Here is a 19,183-nt window from a genome sequence, read left to right on the forward strand (position 1 = left end):
TGTAGCAGCAGCACTTGTCATTTTCTAAAAAAGTCAATACATTTTGATTTATCATTTAACTATAGGAGATTCACGTACAAAAAATGTCAAATTTAAATTGTTTTCTGCTTTCCTATATAATAACCCAAGAATGTGATCCTATAGTGAACAACACATGAACTTATATTTTCTCAATGCTCATTCATAAAAATGTTATTCTAGAAGGAAGAAAAGCATTGAAATGAATAAAATCCATAAACAAATATTTTCTCAAATAATACCTATCCTTCAAATCTTCATCATGTCAAACACATGAGCATGCTAACATTGAACAATGATGAAACATCTTTTACCACAAACTTCTCCAACATTGATGTTTCGTTCATTCATAAAAATTAAATAATGGTCTGCCCAAGCATACAACATAATCTGACAAGCAAAAGCCTTTCAGTTCTAGGCCAAAATATTTTTCTGGTATGGAGTAGTATATTGCCATCCACCTCATTAATTATAGCTTTAATCATTAATGATTTTATTTCATAATTTTTTAACAAACATCTCTACCACTGATAAAAAGATCTTGCTATACCTATTTTCTCTTAGTCAATATTGTTTTTTTGCTAAGTTACCGGTTCGGGTTCAGATTCGGGTACGGATTCTCGGATTCGGCAAAAAAAAAAAAAAATCTTGGGTATGGGTTTGTCCGTATATATATATACCCATATATTATATATATGTTCAATATATACAATCCATACAAAAATAAAATATACAATGTGACTTTCCATACATAAATGATAAATCATAAATCATAAATCCATAGTTATTAATTGCCAATGCCAATAAATATTCATATATCGCAAATGTAATCAGTAAACTAATAACTAAAGTCTAATATCATATTCATAATTTGCAAAAAAGATAATATTCAAGTTTCAAGTCTTTTTTAAAAAGTCATAAAAGGGCGAATTAGAGTTTTATTATTAAAAAACTATTTTAAAAAGTCTTTTTTTATTGTTTTTTTTAACCCGTGGCCCTGTTTTTTGGAAACCACGGGCCTGGGTTCACACGGGTCCTCTTGGGTTCACCCGGGTCCTCCTGGGAAGGACCCAGGAGGAACCCAAGGAGAACCCGGGGAGAACCAGGACCGGGCAAGAACCAGAACCCGAACCCAGGCCAAAAGGGGAAGAACCGGTAACTTAGATTTTTTGCCATGTTAAATAGCATTTCTTCTTGCATGATATTATGCAGTGTAATGCCCAGATTTCACAATGGCACAAATGAATATGTCTCTAACCTAAATTTTGTAATGACATCATAGAGTTATACGGCACAAACATCCTAATTTTTGTGAGGTGAGAACCCAAGTTGCAAAAGCCCCTATTGGGCAATGGGATGAGGTGGATCTGAGTAAGATGCGTTTAATCTATGAAAAAAATATATTATAAGATTGATCATTTGTAATACAAAACAGATGACAAGCTACAATGGAAAACTTGAATGATAAAGGCCAAAGTGAACTTGAGATGTGTAAGAGCACATTGTAGGCAGGATGAAGTCCAAACAAAATCACTAAGGGGAATAAGAATCAAGAATACACTAGCTAAGACAAGTTATTAATGCCCTCCATCAAAAATTGGATGCAATTTATAAGAGCCAGTTCAAAACTTGGAGCATCAATCTATCAGGTAGGATAGAATGAGACTCAACTAGTGACAAAACAGAACAAAGAAGGAGAATCATTATCCTTTTATAGCTATTATTGTTACTTTTAACTTTTTTGTCTCACTGACCATTTTTGGTAATCCATGTGCACCAATATAATTTCCTTTCTCTTTTGAATTAATTATGATAATTTCTCATCACATACTAAATGCAATTGTGTTATTGTGTACAAAATACATAACTTTCACAAACTTTAATGCATAATTCGATCAAGATATATGCACTAAATATGCAAGACAATCACAATTTAATGACAGAAAGCTAAGTTTTATGACATGACATTATAAATTTTCCACAAGCTTTTAGTATTTGATTTCCAATTCTTGGATCCCAATAAAAAGAGAATGCATTGTCCCTTACCATTTACACCCTCCATTGCACCACCAACTACATGTTGTGCAGCTACATCATAGACATGTCGTGTGGTAGTTGCAGGCCCAAACACTCTATCTGAAAACATCAAATGCCAAATTAAATAACTGTCCAGCACATTTTATTTGAATAATCAGTCAAGAAGAGAGCTAGAGTAAACATGACAGAAACTCTATCTGCTGTCTTCTAATCCACAGATCCAACAGGTACAATCTCAATTCCCAAGAAGGATATGTGAAATTCACATTTTGAGAAAGCTTAACAGTTTTGACATTTATTCACATTCTATAAGTTCATGTGTTGTTCACTATAGGTTGTAGATTACTTGACATGATTACCAATAAGAAGAGGATCTCTACGGTGTGATTTAAGGCATAACAACCTAGTTCATAAGTTCCTGATCAGAATGATGACAATGTTATTTAGCTTGATCAAAGAATTCAAATGTTTTTTGACCTAAGTTGCTTAAAACTGATCATATTTTACAAAATGAACACTTAGATGAAGGTTATAAAAAACAGAAGTGAATATATCCCCCGACTTATCTTACTGTCACACAGACAACTTGCTACATTATATTACATGACAAATCTTTCTAACACATGATTCTCCTTCCGATTCTTTGAAATCCTGATGTCAATTCAAGAATTAAGCATCCTGAATAGTAACTTCAATACATAAAAAATGAAGACAGTTCAATTCTGAAAAAATTCAAGCAATCAGTTTAATTTAAACTGTACACCTGTATGAAACATAGTGTCAGTCAGATGGAAGAACATACGAATTATATGTTTCTAGTCATATGCAGCAGTAGATTCTAAACAACCCTAGTGTGTGTTTTAAGCCACATTTAGTTAATGCATAAAAGAAAGGTTTCAAGAAAAGGAAACTGAAAGAATTATATAAATGTTCATAGATGGCCAAAGAAGGTCAATAGTACTTAAAATTACCGCAAGTTATAGCAAACTAGAAGTTCTCAAATGACAAAAAGCAGAAACAGACAGTTGAGGACAAGAACTGACCAAAAAAAGAGTTGCTTAGATATGATAGAGACAGAATTGTCGACCCAAAAGAGAAAATCCAGAAGCATGGTTAAAAGAGTTGGGCATGAAAGAGGTTGAAGAAAGAAAAAGGACTGACGGAGCATTGAGATAATAAAAAAGAATATAAAAAAGACAGAGAAAGTCTTTCACTAGCAGGGATGTCAACATGTGCAAATATGAATAAATCAAACAGATAGTGTTGGTGATATTGTAATAGCAGAGATAAAGGGGCTGAAATTATAATAAAAGATGCTCTAACACAGGCAGATAAAAGAACCTTGGACCAGTTGTTGTACTCTAGTTTGCTGGTAGCTACTGAGGCTGATTGATTGACCAAGCCAGGTAGACACTTGATGCCTACAAGAACTTGATTGGATTGTACATTGTATTATTAGTTGATTTCTAAACAAATTTGACTGTGTACTGTACCGCTGCATGGTAAATTATGTTGCATACTTGTCTTGGGACAATACCATCAAAGAAGTGTGTGAAGAAGAGAGTTTAATATAGCGTTTCAATTGATTCTGTATTAGAAAACATGCAATTGGTCCTCTGGTCATTCCATATTAAGTCTATTTAGGTGAGTCATTAAGTAATAATTATAATGTATTAACATTTGAAGGTGAGATATTGAGGCTGTCTATGACAAAGAAATTATGACAATTGTCCAAGAACGACCAAAAAAGGTGAATGAGACTCGGAACTAAAACAATTGTTTAAGTTGAAGTTGATGAAAGTTGCCTTGTCTTGCGAGCTCACCTTCCTTGGAGGCACTCTTTGAGAGAAGAGTAGAGTATAATCTTAAATTTGTTTTGTCTGAAGGATTGTATCTTGCTTATTTGCTTAGTCTAGTTTCAGAAATCAAATTATTTTTGTACTATTTATGTTTGCAGGTTTTGATTTCAGTTTGAATTTTTTTTTAAAAAACTTGATTATCAAGTTTTTCTAACAAATTTATTACCATTTTTCTAACAAATTTACTATTATTGCAGAGTTATAATCTATTTTTTACTATTGCATGCAATACTAATTTACAATTGGTTATAATCAATTTCCTTTATTTATTTTTTATTTCTGGTTGTAATAAAAGAATAATATTAGTTTCTCTAGTTTCTCTATTTCCATTTCAATAATCTATATCTGCAATTTCATTCAGAACTATCAACTTCCTCCGTTCTAATATAGTTTTCAAATCTGGATTAGTATTGTTAATATTGTTGCAGAATAAGTTTCTACCAAATTTTCTTGCTCATTCCTTGCAGGTTGATTCTTTATCATTTATTCGCAGGTTTTGTTAAGAAAATTATTTTTAATCTCACTGTATTTGTATTGTCATCTTTCTGTTATATATTAATCTAAGTTCATATCTCGCCTACAATTTTAGTGGTATAACTTCAAGTAATTAGTTGCTCCTTCAGCATCTATCAGCGCTTAGTTTTCTTTTACTATTTACTCTTTTCATTTGTTTTTTTTGTCTTCTGTTCTCACGCTAAGAGAGCAGCTGAACTCTATCTCTTACCTGTGCCTCATCATTGCATTTCAAATTTGTGCTGAGGTTGCATATTCAACTTTTTTTTTTCAGACCCTTCATTGTCTGTTTTTTAGCTATCATTTCTGCTGTTTTTAGCATTCATTGTTGTAAAGGTTATTATTTCTTCTTAACCTATGCAATGTTTCCTGTACTTTACCTGCGTTTTCTTTTTTTTCATCTACCGAATCTTAGCTTCACCAAATATCAAAACTATTATTCTTTGTCTCATATCTTTGTTACCACCTTACAAACGTCTTTCTAAACTTAGCTTAGTGTTGCTAGTTCTGAGTCTTTTTTTGCTGCACACCTTCGCTTTGCTAATAATTAGCACTGCAATCTCTGCTGTATATAACAAAAGTTTCAGACCTGCCCATTCAAACCTCCGCTCCAGCCAAAGTGAGCATTTCATAAGTTTTAATAATAGTTCAAACTATAGACTTTTTCGTATCATTCTTGTTTCTAAGTTTATTTAAAACTTTATAATTTTTTAGTTTTTTGTTTTTTTTTATATAATCTCATCCTTGTTCGTTTGTTTCAAAGCTTAGTTTATTTTTATTATAAAGTTTTGTTTTTTTTAAATTGGCAAGCTTTAATTTTTTAAGTTTTCAAAACTCTTTAAATAAAGCTTGTTATTAAGTTTTGAAGTTTTTAATTTCAAATTATTTAAGGTGATGCAATGTTATTTAGTTATTTATAATGTTAAATTAAAACTTTAAAGTTATATTCAACTTTTAAAATAAAAGTTTTTTTAAAATCAAATTGTAATTATTAAAGCAAAGGGGGGGTATTTATTCAGTTATTTTTCTCAACTAAACCTTTTCTTGTTAAGTGCTTTTATTTTGCAAATATGTCTACATTAATTCCTCAAATTAAGTTAAAGAGCTCTAATTATCATTCTTGGAAAACACATATTTCATTTATTTTTCGCTTTAAGCACCTCATGGGTGTTGCAACCAATTTGAAGTCAGAGCTGGCTTCAACTACACCTCGAAAATGACCAAGACAGATGGAAGGCTCAAAATGAGGAAGCCCTTGGGCTCATTGGCATTTCAATGGTTCCCGAACTTTAGGTTCTCATTGGGAATTGTACGAAAGCCTATGGCATAAGCGATTCTAAAATCTACTTATGATAGTTCGAATGAATCAAGAAAGATCAAAATGCATGATCAACTCGAAGACCTCAAGCATACTGATTTCAAAACTATGGATGATTTTTTATTAAAGTTAGATTCTCTTAATAGTCAATTACATGATTTAGGAATTAAACTTAACAATACACATTTAATTCATATTATTTTTAAAAAGTGTCTTACTAGACAAAGTCAGCAGTTTATTACTAATATTCATGCTCAATTAGCTATTCCTTCTTTAAATAGTCAACTTACTCATGATATTTTTCGTGATTTGTTACGTCAAAAGGAAGCTAAATTGATTCAGTTTGGTACTCTTAAAAGTAGTGAGCATGCTTTTATGTCTAAAAATCATAATCATAACTTCAAATCTGATAATAATAAATTATAATCATTATTCTAATAGTAAATCTAATTCTCATTCTAAATCTTATCATAATAATACTAATGATAATCAAAAGAATACTTCTTCTAAGAGGCCTCATTATACTTATTGTGGTAAAGATGATCATTGGTCTAATAATTGTTTAAAGAAGCAAAATGGTAAAAAGTCAATGACAACATAATCAACAAAATAAACCTAATAATAAAAAGTTTAACAATAATGGGAATCAATCTCGTTGTGTTTTTACTTGTAGTTACAATATTTCTCAACCTCTTGAATGAGTTATTGATTCAGGTGCTTCTCAACATGATACTCGACATAAAGAAGTTTTTGACTCTTTCCTCTTCAACTTGCTAATAATTATAGTTGTAAAGGTAGAAGCAATTGGAGATATGCATGTACCTAATGGTAAATTGCATGTTCTCTATGTTCCTGAATTGAAAACTAATTTGCCTTCAGTTGCTAAGCTTTGTTAAGATTACAAGATTTAATTCTATAAGGATATGTGTTATGTTATTGATCCAAAGCAAAACAAAGTTATTGCTAATGCTAAATTGGACAATGATAATCTGTTCAAGTTTTATGAGTTTTCTCATTCAACATATTCCTTATTTACTACCATTGATTTCAATGTTTGGCATGAAAAACTTGGCCATATCAATGCTAACAATATTGCCTTGATGCAAAAAGCTAATATGGTAGAAAGATTGCCTAGTATTGTTCCTACTAAAATTGTATGCACGAGATGCATGAGTGGTAAGATACATATGGAGCCCTTTCCACAAGGTCAAGCATAGAGAGCAAATCATAAGTTTCACCTCATTCATAATGAACTTTTGGGATCCATCGAGAATGCCTTCATCCAAGGATCAAGGTATGCACTTACTTTTGTTGATGATTTTTCAAAAACTTGGATATATTTTCTTCATAGAAAGGATCAACTTCTTGATGTTTTTGTAGGATTTCATAAGTTTGTTGAAAGGCAATCTGGATTTAAGATTAAAATTCTTATAACTGATAACGGTAAGGAATATGTGAATAGTTATTTCAATGGTTATTTAAAATCTTTTGGGATTAAACATGAGCTTACTATTCCCTATACACCTCAACAAAATGGTATAGCAAAAAGGAAGCATAGAACAATTGTTGAAATGGCTAGATGTTTGTTGCATGCTAAGAATATGTATTCTAAATTTTGGGCTAAAACTATGGATTGTGCTACTTATCTCATTAATAGAACTCCTACCAAAGCTTTAAAGGATATAACTCCTAAAGAGGCATGGTCCAGTACGAACCCTAATTTAAAGCATTTAAAGATTTTTGTTTCAATTGCTTATGTTCATAAACCTAAACAAAAAGGCAAAAAATAGATTATAAATCTTCTTCTCATATGTTTGTTGGGTATGATGAACATTCTAAAGCATATAGAGTTTATAATCTTATCACTAACAAATTTAAAATTGCTAGAGATGTATGCATTACTGAAAATGGTATTCATGATTGTTCTAAAGTTAATGATACTGAATTTGCTCAAAGTAAAGTTGTGGTTGTGGAGGAAAATCCTCCTTCTCTAGACTCCCCTCATGCATCTCTTCCTCATATTGATACTGATGATGATTGTAGATGTATAAAAATGACCACTTTCCTAAGTGAATATTTAATATTCATTTTATTCTCATTCCTCTATTTAATTAAATTTAATTTAACTAAAGCACTCACATTCATATATTTGATTAAATAAGTTATTCAATTTATTTAATTAAATTCACCTAGGTCTTTCATATCATTTAGTTAAATAAATCACTTTATTTAATTAAAACCCCTTTCTACTCTGTTTAATTAAATTTATATTTAATTAAATTGTTCACTTCAAATAAATAAATCTAATTTATTTAAATCCCCCCACTTGCATCTATTTTGTTGAAATAAAGTTGTTTATTTTAATTAAAATCACTCTCCATCCACTTGCATTCTCCTACATCTCCCACTTGCTTCTCTAAAAACCTCTTCTAAATTCTTCTAATCACTTCTAAATTAGCCTAATCCATCTACTAAATATTGTCACATCCCTAAGTAAAGGGAAGTCACTTCTCAAACCCTTAAAGTCTTCAATAACCATTAAAGGCCTTATGTCCTCAACAACTTAACCTCCAAAGTCTTCCAAACCATTAATGGTTAACTCAACCTTCTTACATGGTTGGAGACTTTTTAAAAACTCAACCCTCATCTAACCTAAGAGTCTCATCAAGCATTGATGGCCTTAACCTTGGTTATCCCTTTAACCCTTCCACAAGAGTTTATCCTTTGGGTAAAAGCTTTATCCAATGGGTAATCTTAACCTAACCTTAACCCTTACCTTCTAAGGTAACCATGAGGTCTTCTCAAGCATTTAATGCTTCTTGCATCTCCTCTCAAGCAGTCTTATGTTGACAATTGTCACCATTTCATTGGTGAGAATTGTAAACATGGATTGATAACTTTCAATCCTGACCCTTGATAGGATCATCCAATCTTGACCCTTCATTGCCCTATTTTCCCTATAAATAGAACCATTCTTCTATCATTCTAGGATCCAAGTTTTATGCATCTAATCTATACTAATTTTTATCAAGCATCTTAATCCCTCTTTGAATAGAAATAATCTAATAAGCATTTTAGAAGTATTTCTATTTATCATAATAATCATATTAAGCTAGTGCATCATGTTAGGATAGTTCTTTTATTAATCCTTTCATCTTATCATCATATACATGCTAGTTTAGTTCATCTTTTGTTAATATCATGCACATTAGGATTGCATTCATGTTAGATTGATCAAACATCCCTCATTCTCATGATTGTCATCCCTAAGTCACTTTGCTCAATGATTTGAGAGCAAAGGCATTGGCTTAAGGGGTCTTGTGAAATAAAAAACAATGGAACATCCCTTGGGAAGTTGAGCTATTCCATATAGCTCCATAACTTGCACCAAGAGTCCCATTGGTGTGTGGACTAGTCTTGAATTCATAATATTCGTTTCATCGAACCACTTTTCCCGCATACATTTCTGGCGACACAATGATCATGATAATTCTACTCCTAATGATTCTTCTTCTAGTGATGATTCTATTACATCTAAGAGAAAGACTAAATGGTTTGAAACTTTGCTTCAAGAAAGTGATGATTATTTGGCTAGGATGGATAAACTTAAAGCTAGAAGAGCCAATTATAGGAATTATGCTTTGATGTCTACTATTATTTTGACGTCTACTATTATGAATACAAACGATCTTCAATCTTTTGAGCAAGCTAATAATCAACCTCATTGGAAAAAGGCTATGCAAGAGGAATATGATACTTCGATTGCTAATCAAAGTTGGGATTTAGTTCTTTTGCATCAAGGTAAGAATCTTGTTTCTTGTAAATGGTTATATAAAACTAAGTTCAATGCAAATAATGAAGTTAGCAAGTTTAAAGCTAGATTAGTTGCTAGAGGTTTTTCTCATGTAGAAGGCTTTGATTATAATGAAACCTTTGCTCATGTCGCTAAATGCCCACTATTAAACTTGTTCTTGTTTTAGTTTCTCATATGCATTGGCCTCTTCATCAAATGGATGTTAAAAGTGTTTTTCTAAACGATGATTTGCATGAAAAAATTTATGTGTCAACCTCCTAATTTTGTTAAGGTAATGAACATTTCATTTATAAGTTAAAGAAATTTATCTATGAATTGAAACAATCTCCGAGAGAATGGTATTCTAAAATCAAAGCTTTCTTTCTTTCTCAAGGTTTTATCAGAAGCAAAAATGATCCTAATTTATATATTAAGCGTAGCTAAGATGATATTGTGATCATTATTTTATATGTAAATGATTTAATTCTAACTTCAAGTTCTAATAATTTGATTTTTGAAGTTAAGTTTCAACTCAATCGTGAATCTCAAATAACTGATTTGGGACTATTACATTATTTTTTGGGTATGCAAATTTGACAAACACCTAATGGTATATTTCTATTTCAAAGCAAATATGCTCAAGATCTTTTAGATAAGTTTAAAATGAATGATGCTAATCATGTGTCTACTCCTTGTGAATTAGATACAAACTCCTTTTGTTGATGCTACTTTATATAGACAACTAATTGGAAGTTTAAATTATTTAACTCTTACTAAGCTTGATATTTTTTATAGTGTTGGTTTAGTTTCTAGATTTATGTCTAAACCTCAACAAGAGGAGGGGTGTTAGAATATTAATCTTTACTTGGTAAAAGTTAATTATTTATTTGTATTATGTTAGGAGATTCCTTTGGAATCCCTACATGTTCTTTAACATTTTGTGTCATCTCACATGTGTGTGGATGACTCATTTTCGCTTAATTCCTTTATTAAGGAATATTAGTTGTCTCCTCCTTAAGAGGATCTTGACACGTTGCACACACATTATGAATGGTGGCATTCATAGAGTTGGGAGTAACTCCTTTCCTCACGTCTATTTAAGAGATGCTTCTCCTCTCATTCTTAAGATATTGTAATAAGCTTCTTGCTTAAGCTCTCTCTCAACCTCTTGTATTCTTAGGCTATTGCCTTCCATTCATAATTCACAAGGGGCTTTTTCTTTGTTTTTTCCCCTTTCAAAAGCTCTTGTGTCTCCTCTCCTATTTGGTAATTGCTCAACTCAAGTTGCTCTTCATTCTTTGTAACATTACTTCAATCAACAAACTTCTTGGCTTATTTTTCATTTTTTGCTCTTATTTTCCTTTCTCAAACTAATATACCAATTAAAGAGGGGGATTTATTAGAAAGTATTCTTGAACACCAAAATACTATGACTAATATTGTATCTAGAAAGAATAAGAAAATGCATGATATGACCCATTTAAAATCTAGAGATAATGATGACCCGATAACCAACCCACCATTTTTAAGAGATCATACGATCAATCCCATGTGACTAATGGTTAACATGTCAAAGAAACCAATGATGGTGAACATGGAAATTCTTAAAAAGAATCTCACAATTACTATTGTTGATGGCAGGTCTGATGTGAACGTACTTTTGGAAGAGTGAGTGCAAACCAACAAGCAATCAAGGTGCTAGGAATTTTAATGGCCCAAAGGATACTTATTGGAACTCCAACATTTTAATTAAATTATGTAGTCATCTCATTACAAAAGAGGGCGTACAATGCACTAGTAAGTCATGGTTAGCTAATAATAGGCAAATCCAACCACAACTAGAAAATGAACACTCTCTCCATTGAAAACAAGGGCAAAAAGTATATAATTTATTTGAAGAAGCAACTTCCTCAAATCCATTAAATTCGAACTCTAAAGAAGAGTCGGCAAAGAAGCACAATCAAGGTCCTATGGAGCCAAATGCCGAAGGAATTTTGGAATTGCAATCATGTTCAAACAACGAAACAAATTTTCTTTGTGGCTTGTTTCATTGGCCAATGAAGGACTATGGAGTATTTACATCATACAATAATTTTATGAAACTACAAAAAGCAATGAAGAATGAAGAGGAACACGGAATGTGCAATGACAAGCAACCCATGAAAGATGACTTTGGAAAGTTAAAGATTTGTGTGTTGAACACAATACAAGGTTCACAGAAGTCAATACTTTTGGTTCTAGCAGAGGTAGTAAAGATTTGAATATAAATTAAGGTATGCCTCAAAATAATTACATTAAAAATTATTTAACTTGACATCTATGAATATTTAATCTCATACCGAATGTTACAAAGGACCCTACTCGTGTTGTATTTTTCAACATGATATCGAAGTCATATCAACACAAGCTTCACAAGAAAATTCTGAAAAAGGGAAAAGTACCATAAAGTGGGTCACAAAAGAAAAATGTTGAAGTGAAAATTAATAAGTGGCGCCACAAGAGAAGAAATAAATAATAAATGATGTTCAAAGAATGGAAGAGCCAAAAATTTGAAAGTTAAATAAAGTTTTCCCTTTTATCACCATATGGCATATAGCTAAGTATTCCTAAGTTGAAAACCAATTACAAATTCTAATGCTAAAGTTCAAAAAGAAATCATTGTACAACAAGCTAATATGGTCCCTATATTAATTCCAAAGGATACTTCTTTTTAATAAGTTATTTACAACATGCAACCTAACATTTCTATGTTGATTGTATGGCATAAAATGGGCAATCAATTAACCATTGTAAAGTTCCAATTTCCATCATACGACACGCTACTAAGCGAGACCACTATACAAACTTCTAAGGAGACATCTATTTCATTTGATTTCATTATACGGTCAAGGGAAGAAACATTTAAAAATTATAACCCTAAATTTTCCCTCACATCCTATGATAATCTAAAAAGTGCTAACATACGATTTAATCCACCGACGATATATGTTGTTTTAACCTCCAATCATGCAACACATCTTGCTTCAATTGCATGGCCTACACAGAACAACACAAGTTTTGACATTTTACGTTGTATGACTCCCTCAAGTTGAACCTCCCAACCTACAATACATATAATACCTTTTTCTCCTCCATTGTCCTTGTTAAAACATCATATTATATGACCACTACTGGAATAATTATTTCAGAATCATCACTTTGCATCATATAGCCTACAAAGCATGGAGGACGATCACCCATTCTTTATTCAACCATTGCTCAATCTATTCAAATTGCCACTATTGTAGATTGGGGTCTATTGTTATTGATCCTTATGCAATTGGCTCTTCCTCAAATCTAAATTTGGCAGAAACAAGAAATCATTTCTAGTGAATTAGATGAATATACATTTGTGGAATATGGGAATAAAGAAAAAAAAATTCATGATCACGATGCCATTTAAGTACCTACAGTCCTATTTGGGTTCAATGATTGATTGGGTGCTGCACTTTTAGACTCCAATCTACAATAAGATTAGGTTACTTGTTTATTTGGTCCTTGGCCACAATTCATTAAAGTCTATGTCCACTAGCAACTACATTCTCCATACATTGGCATGTGTTTTGCCTATGTTAGTTCTACTAATGTTCCATATGAACTTCCATTTGCTAAAGATGAAATTTTCTTTCATCAAGTTTCCTTTCTACTACCAACTAAAATGACCACTCCAAATCTTGATCCCTCTTTCATCTTGGAATGCTGTAATATCCCTTGCCACTTCTGATATAAATTTTCAAACTTCTTGACCCTTGAAGAATTTTGTCAAACACTTTACATATGACTGATATAAAAACTTCAGATTTGCATACTTCAATGGCAATGATATTAAGGCTTGCAAACAACTTCTAAATTGTCTAATGGCCTCCTAGAATGGATATGCAATAGTTTTTTTGTGTTTTTTAATGCAATAAGATGAATTTAAGTGCAAGTATATTACACCTACAGCTGACTGTAATTTAGACAAACAGTTGGCATGTAGCCTTGAACAATATACAAATGAGATGCAACTGAGATGCAACCTTATTACTCCATTTATTTATGAGATAAAGGATTCGTTACAATGATCAAATATGTGCCCAATGACCTATCAGCCTAGCATGGAATACTCAGAAATCTGAAGTCATATGGCAGCCATGGGAGTCTGCTTACAACTGAAAAATAATAAGAACAAATGATGCCAAATGAACCTGATTATAATCGCCAAGGCTGGTGGTTGAAGAAGCAAGTAAACTCCCTTAATTTGGAGCTCTCCTCATGCCAAATTGACTGGTTCTACAAATCCCCCCTGCTGCAGGTAGTAATGACTGATAATAATTAATTATCAGCATGAAGGTTTCCTTTAAACCCCTAGGAATGGTCGCTGTCCTCTCCCAAGTGTAGTGCTATCTCCCTTTGCCAAGTTCGATGCTCAAATGGAAAGGTATGAGTGAAATTGTGGGAAAGGAGATGTGGTATGATCTGCTTCAGACTGGTATATCAGCTGCAACTTCACTCCATTCTCCTCCAAAATGCATCAACGGGAATCGCCCTTCCTTCTAGATAATATTGCTCCCTTCAAACCTTTGAAAGGATGCATTCACAATGACATATGAGCAAAATTGTGGTAGCTGGAGGTCCGATGCAAAACATCTCAGATTATCAAACTCAATTAGCTCAGTATGAAGGACTGAATGTCCCTCACTCTCAAGGCAACCCTTCGGAGGATCTCTCACCCCCTCAGTTATGCAAATCGAAGGGAGGTATCGTTCCCTAAGACCAAATCTGCAGACAACCCTTGGCTCCACAACCACAATACAAGAGAAGATAACAAACAACTGATGCCCAACCATGAATTACCCTCCTCTATTTATTCTTTTCATATCCCATCATAAGAATCCTTCTAGAAGATTCCTTCCTTATCGGGTAGGTACACTTTATTATTATTTATTACACATGTTATTTTAATTGCACTTTTACAATATTATTTCATTATAATTAAAGCGCACATGTCTCATGATACGTTGTATCTCCTTATTTCGCCATAAAACCAAGTAGAAATAGAATGTGAAGCCAACAATTTCCGCCAAGTCAACCCCCTAATCAAATCCTTGGCCTACGAGGGTCAAATTAAAGGCCAACCTGATGAATGTCCACGTGCTAAGGAGAAGGGGGCATTAAGAATGCTTACTAGTTATGGAACGATTAGGCTACCAATGGGAAGCATCAACACAACTATCCTCCTTCCTCTACAACATCATCACAAGCTTGAAAAACCCTAATTAATGTTACTAGATGATTGCTCATTTTCTTTGTCATCTAGAAGATTAGTTTTCTTTTAAGGCATGATGTAGTCAACATACCATGCCTTTCTTAGCTTTTGTTAATATTGTTGTATCCAACTAACTATTAATTGTTTGAAAACTTTCAAGTAGTTATTGGAATCTATTGGTAGACGATTATGTTCTGCTTGGCAACCATCATTATCTTTAAATAAACTTTGCATAGTCAAGAAGAGTAGTCTGATCTTTGGCTCATCATCTTTGGTCTACTTCTTTAAGAACTTTATATGTGAATAAAGATATATTTTGCTACTCTATTTGTTCATAATTTCAAATATTAGTTTTGTCAGAAGGAAGAGTAAACAAGGTAATTGTAAAGAGCTGGATTATATTTTCTTGAATTTTTACATTGTTAACAAAATAGCAGTGCCCCAAAAAATTGATTTGAGGTGAAACTTATAAATGTTTGACAAAATGTGTATGATTGTCAAACTGAAACAACTTGCATATATATGTTTCATTCAACTAGTTACTACCACAAGTTACACATATGATTCATTTCATCTTTTACTGAGTATGGGAGCATTACATATACAAAGGAGTAGGAAGGAGTCTGACCTTTGAACGGTCAAGCCATACAATGAACTGTGGTTGGTTGTTGCTACCAACAAATAAACTTATTTATCTCCCTTCTCAGAAATGAAACCCTCCAAGTTCTGCTGCAGTATACCCAAGCACTGTTTTATCACTATAGGTTGGAAAGTTTGCTAAATGCTCCTATAATTTGCTGTCAATTTTTTAATTAACAATCTTTAACCTTGAATAGCCTGTTTGCATAAGGCAGCTGGAAATTTGGCTACTTTTTAATCCCTCAAATATGTGCAGCAACCAAATCGAACCCTCATGTCCCTCTCCGAATTCACCCACCAGTGAAATGTAGATGATATTATTAATAATAGAATTTTCCCTCAGCAGAAACCTGCAATTATACTCCCATGAGTCTGTTAAGTGCCAAAGCAGTGCTGTGATCAGATGTTGAACAAGTAACACCCAGTGTAGGGCAACGGCAGACTTTGTATGGGTTTAAATCCTTAAAAATATTGCTACAACCCCTTTTACAACTCTCTATTTGTTTTCACATCCCCCTAAACTCACGATGTATGTGCTTTGTTGGCAGCAGCTTCCCTTAATTTACTTCTTTTTTACAAATAACAGTTGATAGATTTCCAGGGCCTCTTCAGTTCACCCAACAAGGAATATAGTTTATACTTTATCCAATATGGAATGGCTGCCACTAATGATTTAACCCGGTCATAAACCCACTCCCTTTTTCCAGCAAATGCACATCAGTCATGACATGAACCAACCCCCTTTTTTGCATTCAAGTTGGCAGCCAGTCACCAATTAAAATATTTGATATACTTTTCAGTTGGTGCGACCTGTACACTCCTGAAAGTGATGACTAGCATCTACAAATACAGGTAACTTGCCAAAGCTCTATTCTTAAATAATATGATAAATATTTGCAACCGGGTGGATTCAAAATCCATTATCTGCAACAAATTTCTCAAACTGAGAAAAATGAACTCTAATCATTTAAATCACTTGCGAATCCACCCATAGATTGGCTAGGAGTGTTTTCATCCCTGAAACCAATTTGGCCACAAGGTTTCCATCCCTAGGCTGAAGATGAACAGTTGCTCACCTTTCGAAAGTGGGGTTTTAAAAAAATGCAAATGCCAAGAATCCCTTTTCTCCTTAGCCATTCCTCTTTGTCTAAACTTTTCCCAAAATAATAAAATAATATTCATTTTCCCGCCTTAGAGACTTTATTAAATTTTTATTTATATTTGGCCCCCATAAAGTGACATCAATTTCCCTATTCAACTAATAAAATTCAATAGAAGTCACTCGAACTTAAGACATCTTAATTTAATTAATTAATTATTCCTTTTTTTCCTCTCAATAAGCCTACAAGAATTAAAATAGGCTAAGAGTCCCTAACCAGCACTTACACCTAGGAGGGGGGGCATTACAATAATTGCAAATGAGATTAAAAATCATCTTGCAAATTATTAGATTCCACCTAAGGTTGGCTTCTTAAATCTTAATTCCAATAAGGCTGCCAAACGTAATCTTAGTCTTACATGATCGGGGTAGGTTAGTCACTCTACTTCAAGTTCTTTTGTTAAGGTTCATTCTTTTTTCCTTGGCCTTGAATCCAATAATGAAGTTGTGGATTTAGCACCTCTAGAGAGGTTGAAACTTGTGAAATCTTTAGCTTGCAAGCGTCTAGATGTCAAAGATAACTCTCTTGTCATCATTCAAGAATAGCTTAGAAGATTGGAGACTAAATAAGTGTTGTTGAGAAAGCAACATTGCTTGATGCAAGTTTTGAATAAGCGATTGCAAGCATTGCTTCATAGAATGCAATAGTATCATTAACTTTTTAGCTAATGCAAGTGTCTCAATTTCCCTCCACGGCCAAGTTAATTGATATCTCTAGCAAATAGTCTATTGGAACTTTCTTAAGGCCAAGACATAGCATTGTTTTAAGGCCAAGGCATAACATTGTTTTCCATCACCTGCCCCTAACTTTCAAACTCCATCCTTGTGATTTTAACAATGTCTTGGAAACACATAACATTATCATGGTTGTCGCTTGTACTACATCTCATGCCTCACATGTAGAGCTCTTGCTACACATGAGCTTATTATGCAGCCGTTATGTGCAATTTGCGCAAAAAAATTATATTTTGTTGGCAATGGAGTAATATAATAGTTGTTTTTTTCCCAACTTTCTTCCATTTAGCTTCTCAAGAGTTTGTGTGGAGGGATGCTTAATTTTGCCAAGTTGCAGCATGGTACTCGTGGCCAAGATTCTATATTTGGAGGAGTTAAATGTAATCAAAAAGTTGAGCCATATTTTCCAAATAAGGGGTTTTTCTACCCTAGCTTTTGTCAAGGATATTCTTAAGGAGGACAAGTATGGCGATACCGAAGACAAGTGCTCTAAGACATTGATTGCAAGGATTTTGCCTCTAAACTGGAGGGACATGTTGTTGTTATTGTGGCCTGTAAATGGATTCTCCATGCATTATCCCCTATTTCGAAGGCATTGTATGAAGCGGCAAGCTTAACCAAAGAGGAAATGGATGACCCAGTGGCGGTGATGTCAACATTGGCTATGGCATTGTATGTTGACAATCTTAGAGCCATACTAAGAAATGGCCACTTAGAAATTTTCAGCCTTTTCACTCTTCCCTCACTGTCAAGTCAAATTTGTTGGTAAAGATCATGCTATTGCATATATGCCTACACTTATTTAGTTCACTTTGGTATAAGTTTGGGTATGGCTTGGTTTTGCCTACGTTCCATCTAGGCCATATACTATTGGCTAGTATGCTTCATATAGTTAGAATCGACTTTTAAGTCTTATGTATATATTCTTCTTCAATGGATATGGGCCAACTCTACACAACCCACAACTAAATTATCTATAAAAAATATTAATCTATCCCAAAATTAAAATTTTAAAAGTTAAAAATCATAAATTAAAATAATATAAAAATTTGTAACATATAAAAGTTAAAAGACTAATAAAAAAAAAATAACTCCTAAGTGCCCAAGTAAAAAAGGGTTTGCACAGACTTGAGTTTTAATGCAGAAAATTAATTCAGAAATCCATTAAAGAAGAAGTTGCTATCAGAAAGAGAGCAACAAATTCAAAGAATCCTTCCAATCCTTCTTGTTGCTCAAATATTTCACGCCTGCAAATCTGTTGCCTCGTCAAAGCTCCAGACTTTTGGTTGTTGCAGCATAAAAACCCTTTGCTATCTGAAATAGCTCACTGCCACTACTTGAATTTGTTTGTTGATGGTTTAAGGGGTTGATGGCTATGCAAATTTTTTAGTTTAAATTGTTATGTGTTCCATATTAAAAAGTTACATTTTTTTTTATTTTTTTTTATTGAACGTTTGTAGCTTCGGAACCCAATAATGGCATCACATTGACATGGAAACTAATTAATGAGCTAATCCAATTTTAAAGTTGATTTCATGTAAACTACCAATGAAATAACAAAGTGTCACATAAATGTTCTCATCCACCACGAGACTATCCCTGCTTCTTGCAGTTGATAAATTCTGCATTTACATAGGGTTTCATATGCATTATAAACATTCAAATCCTCTTAACACAAACGCAACAAAATTTAACTTTATGTCAACTAACAGAAATTCATTATAGAATTCATGTATGCCTTTTCCTCTATTTCTATACCAGTTCATTTTAGAAGAAATACATCAGTAATTTGCTATCAACGTTGCAAATTATGGAAGGAAACAAT

The 19,183-nt window shown here is 32.9% G+C and overlaps 1 protein-coding gene across 3 annotated transcripts in view; it reads right to left on the minus strand.

Annotated features, from left to right (window-relative positions):
* Window positions 1-19,183, minus strand: part of LOC131046886 (kinesin-like protein KIN-7E, chloroplastic) — a 154,812-nt gene that overhangs the window by 133,220 nt on the left and 2,409 nt on the right. For 2 of the 3 annotated variants that reach the window (XM_057980698.2, XM_057980697.2), the window contains exon 3: window positions 2,065-2,154. The exons of the other annotated variant lie outside the window; for it this stretch is intronic. In XM_057980698.2, the coding sequence (XP_057836681.2) occupies window positions 2,065-2,154 (90 nt within the window). The remainder of the gene's footprint in view (window positions 1-2,064; window positions 2,155-19,183) is intronic. 3 annotated transcript variants of the gene reach the window in all.

The sequence above is a fragment of the Cryptomeria japonica genome, chromosome 2 (assembly GCF_030272615.1).
Source record: "Cryptomeria japonica chromosome 2, Sugi_1.0, whole genome shotgun sequence".
Classification (NCBI taxonomy): domain Eukaryota; kingdom Viridiplantae; phylum Streptophyta; class Pinopsida; order Cupressales; family Cupressaceae; genus Cryptomeria; species Cryptomeria japonica.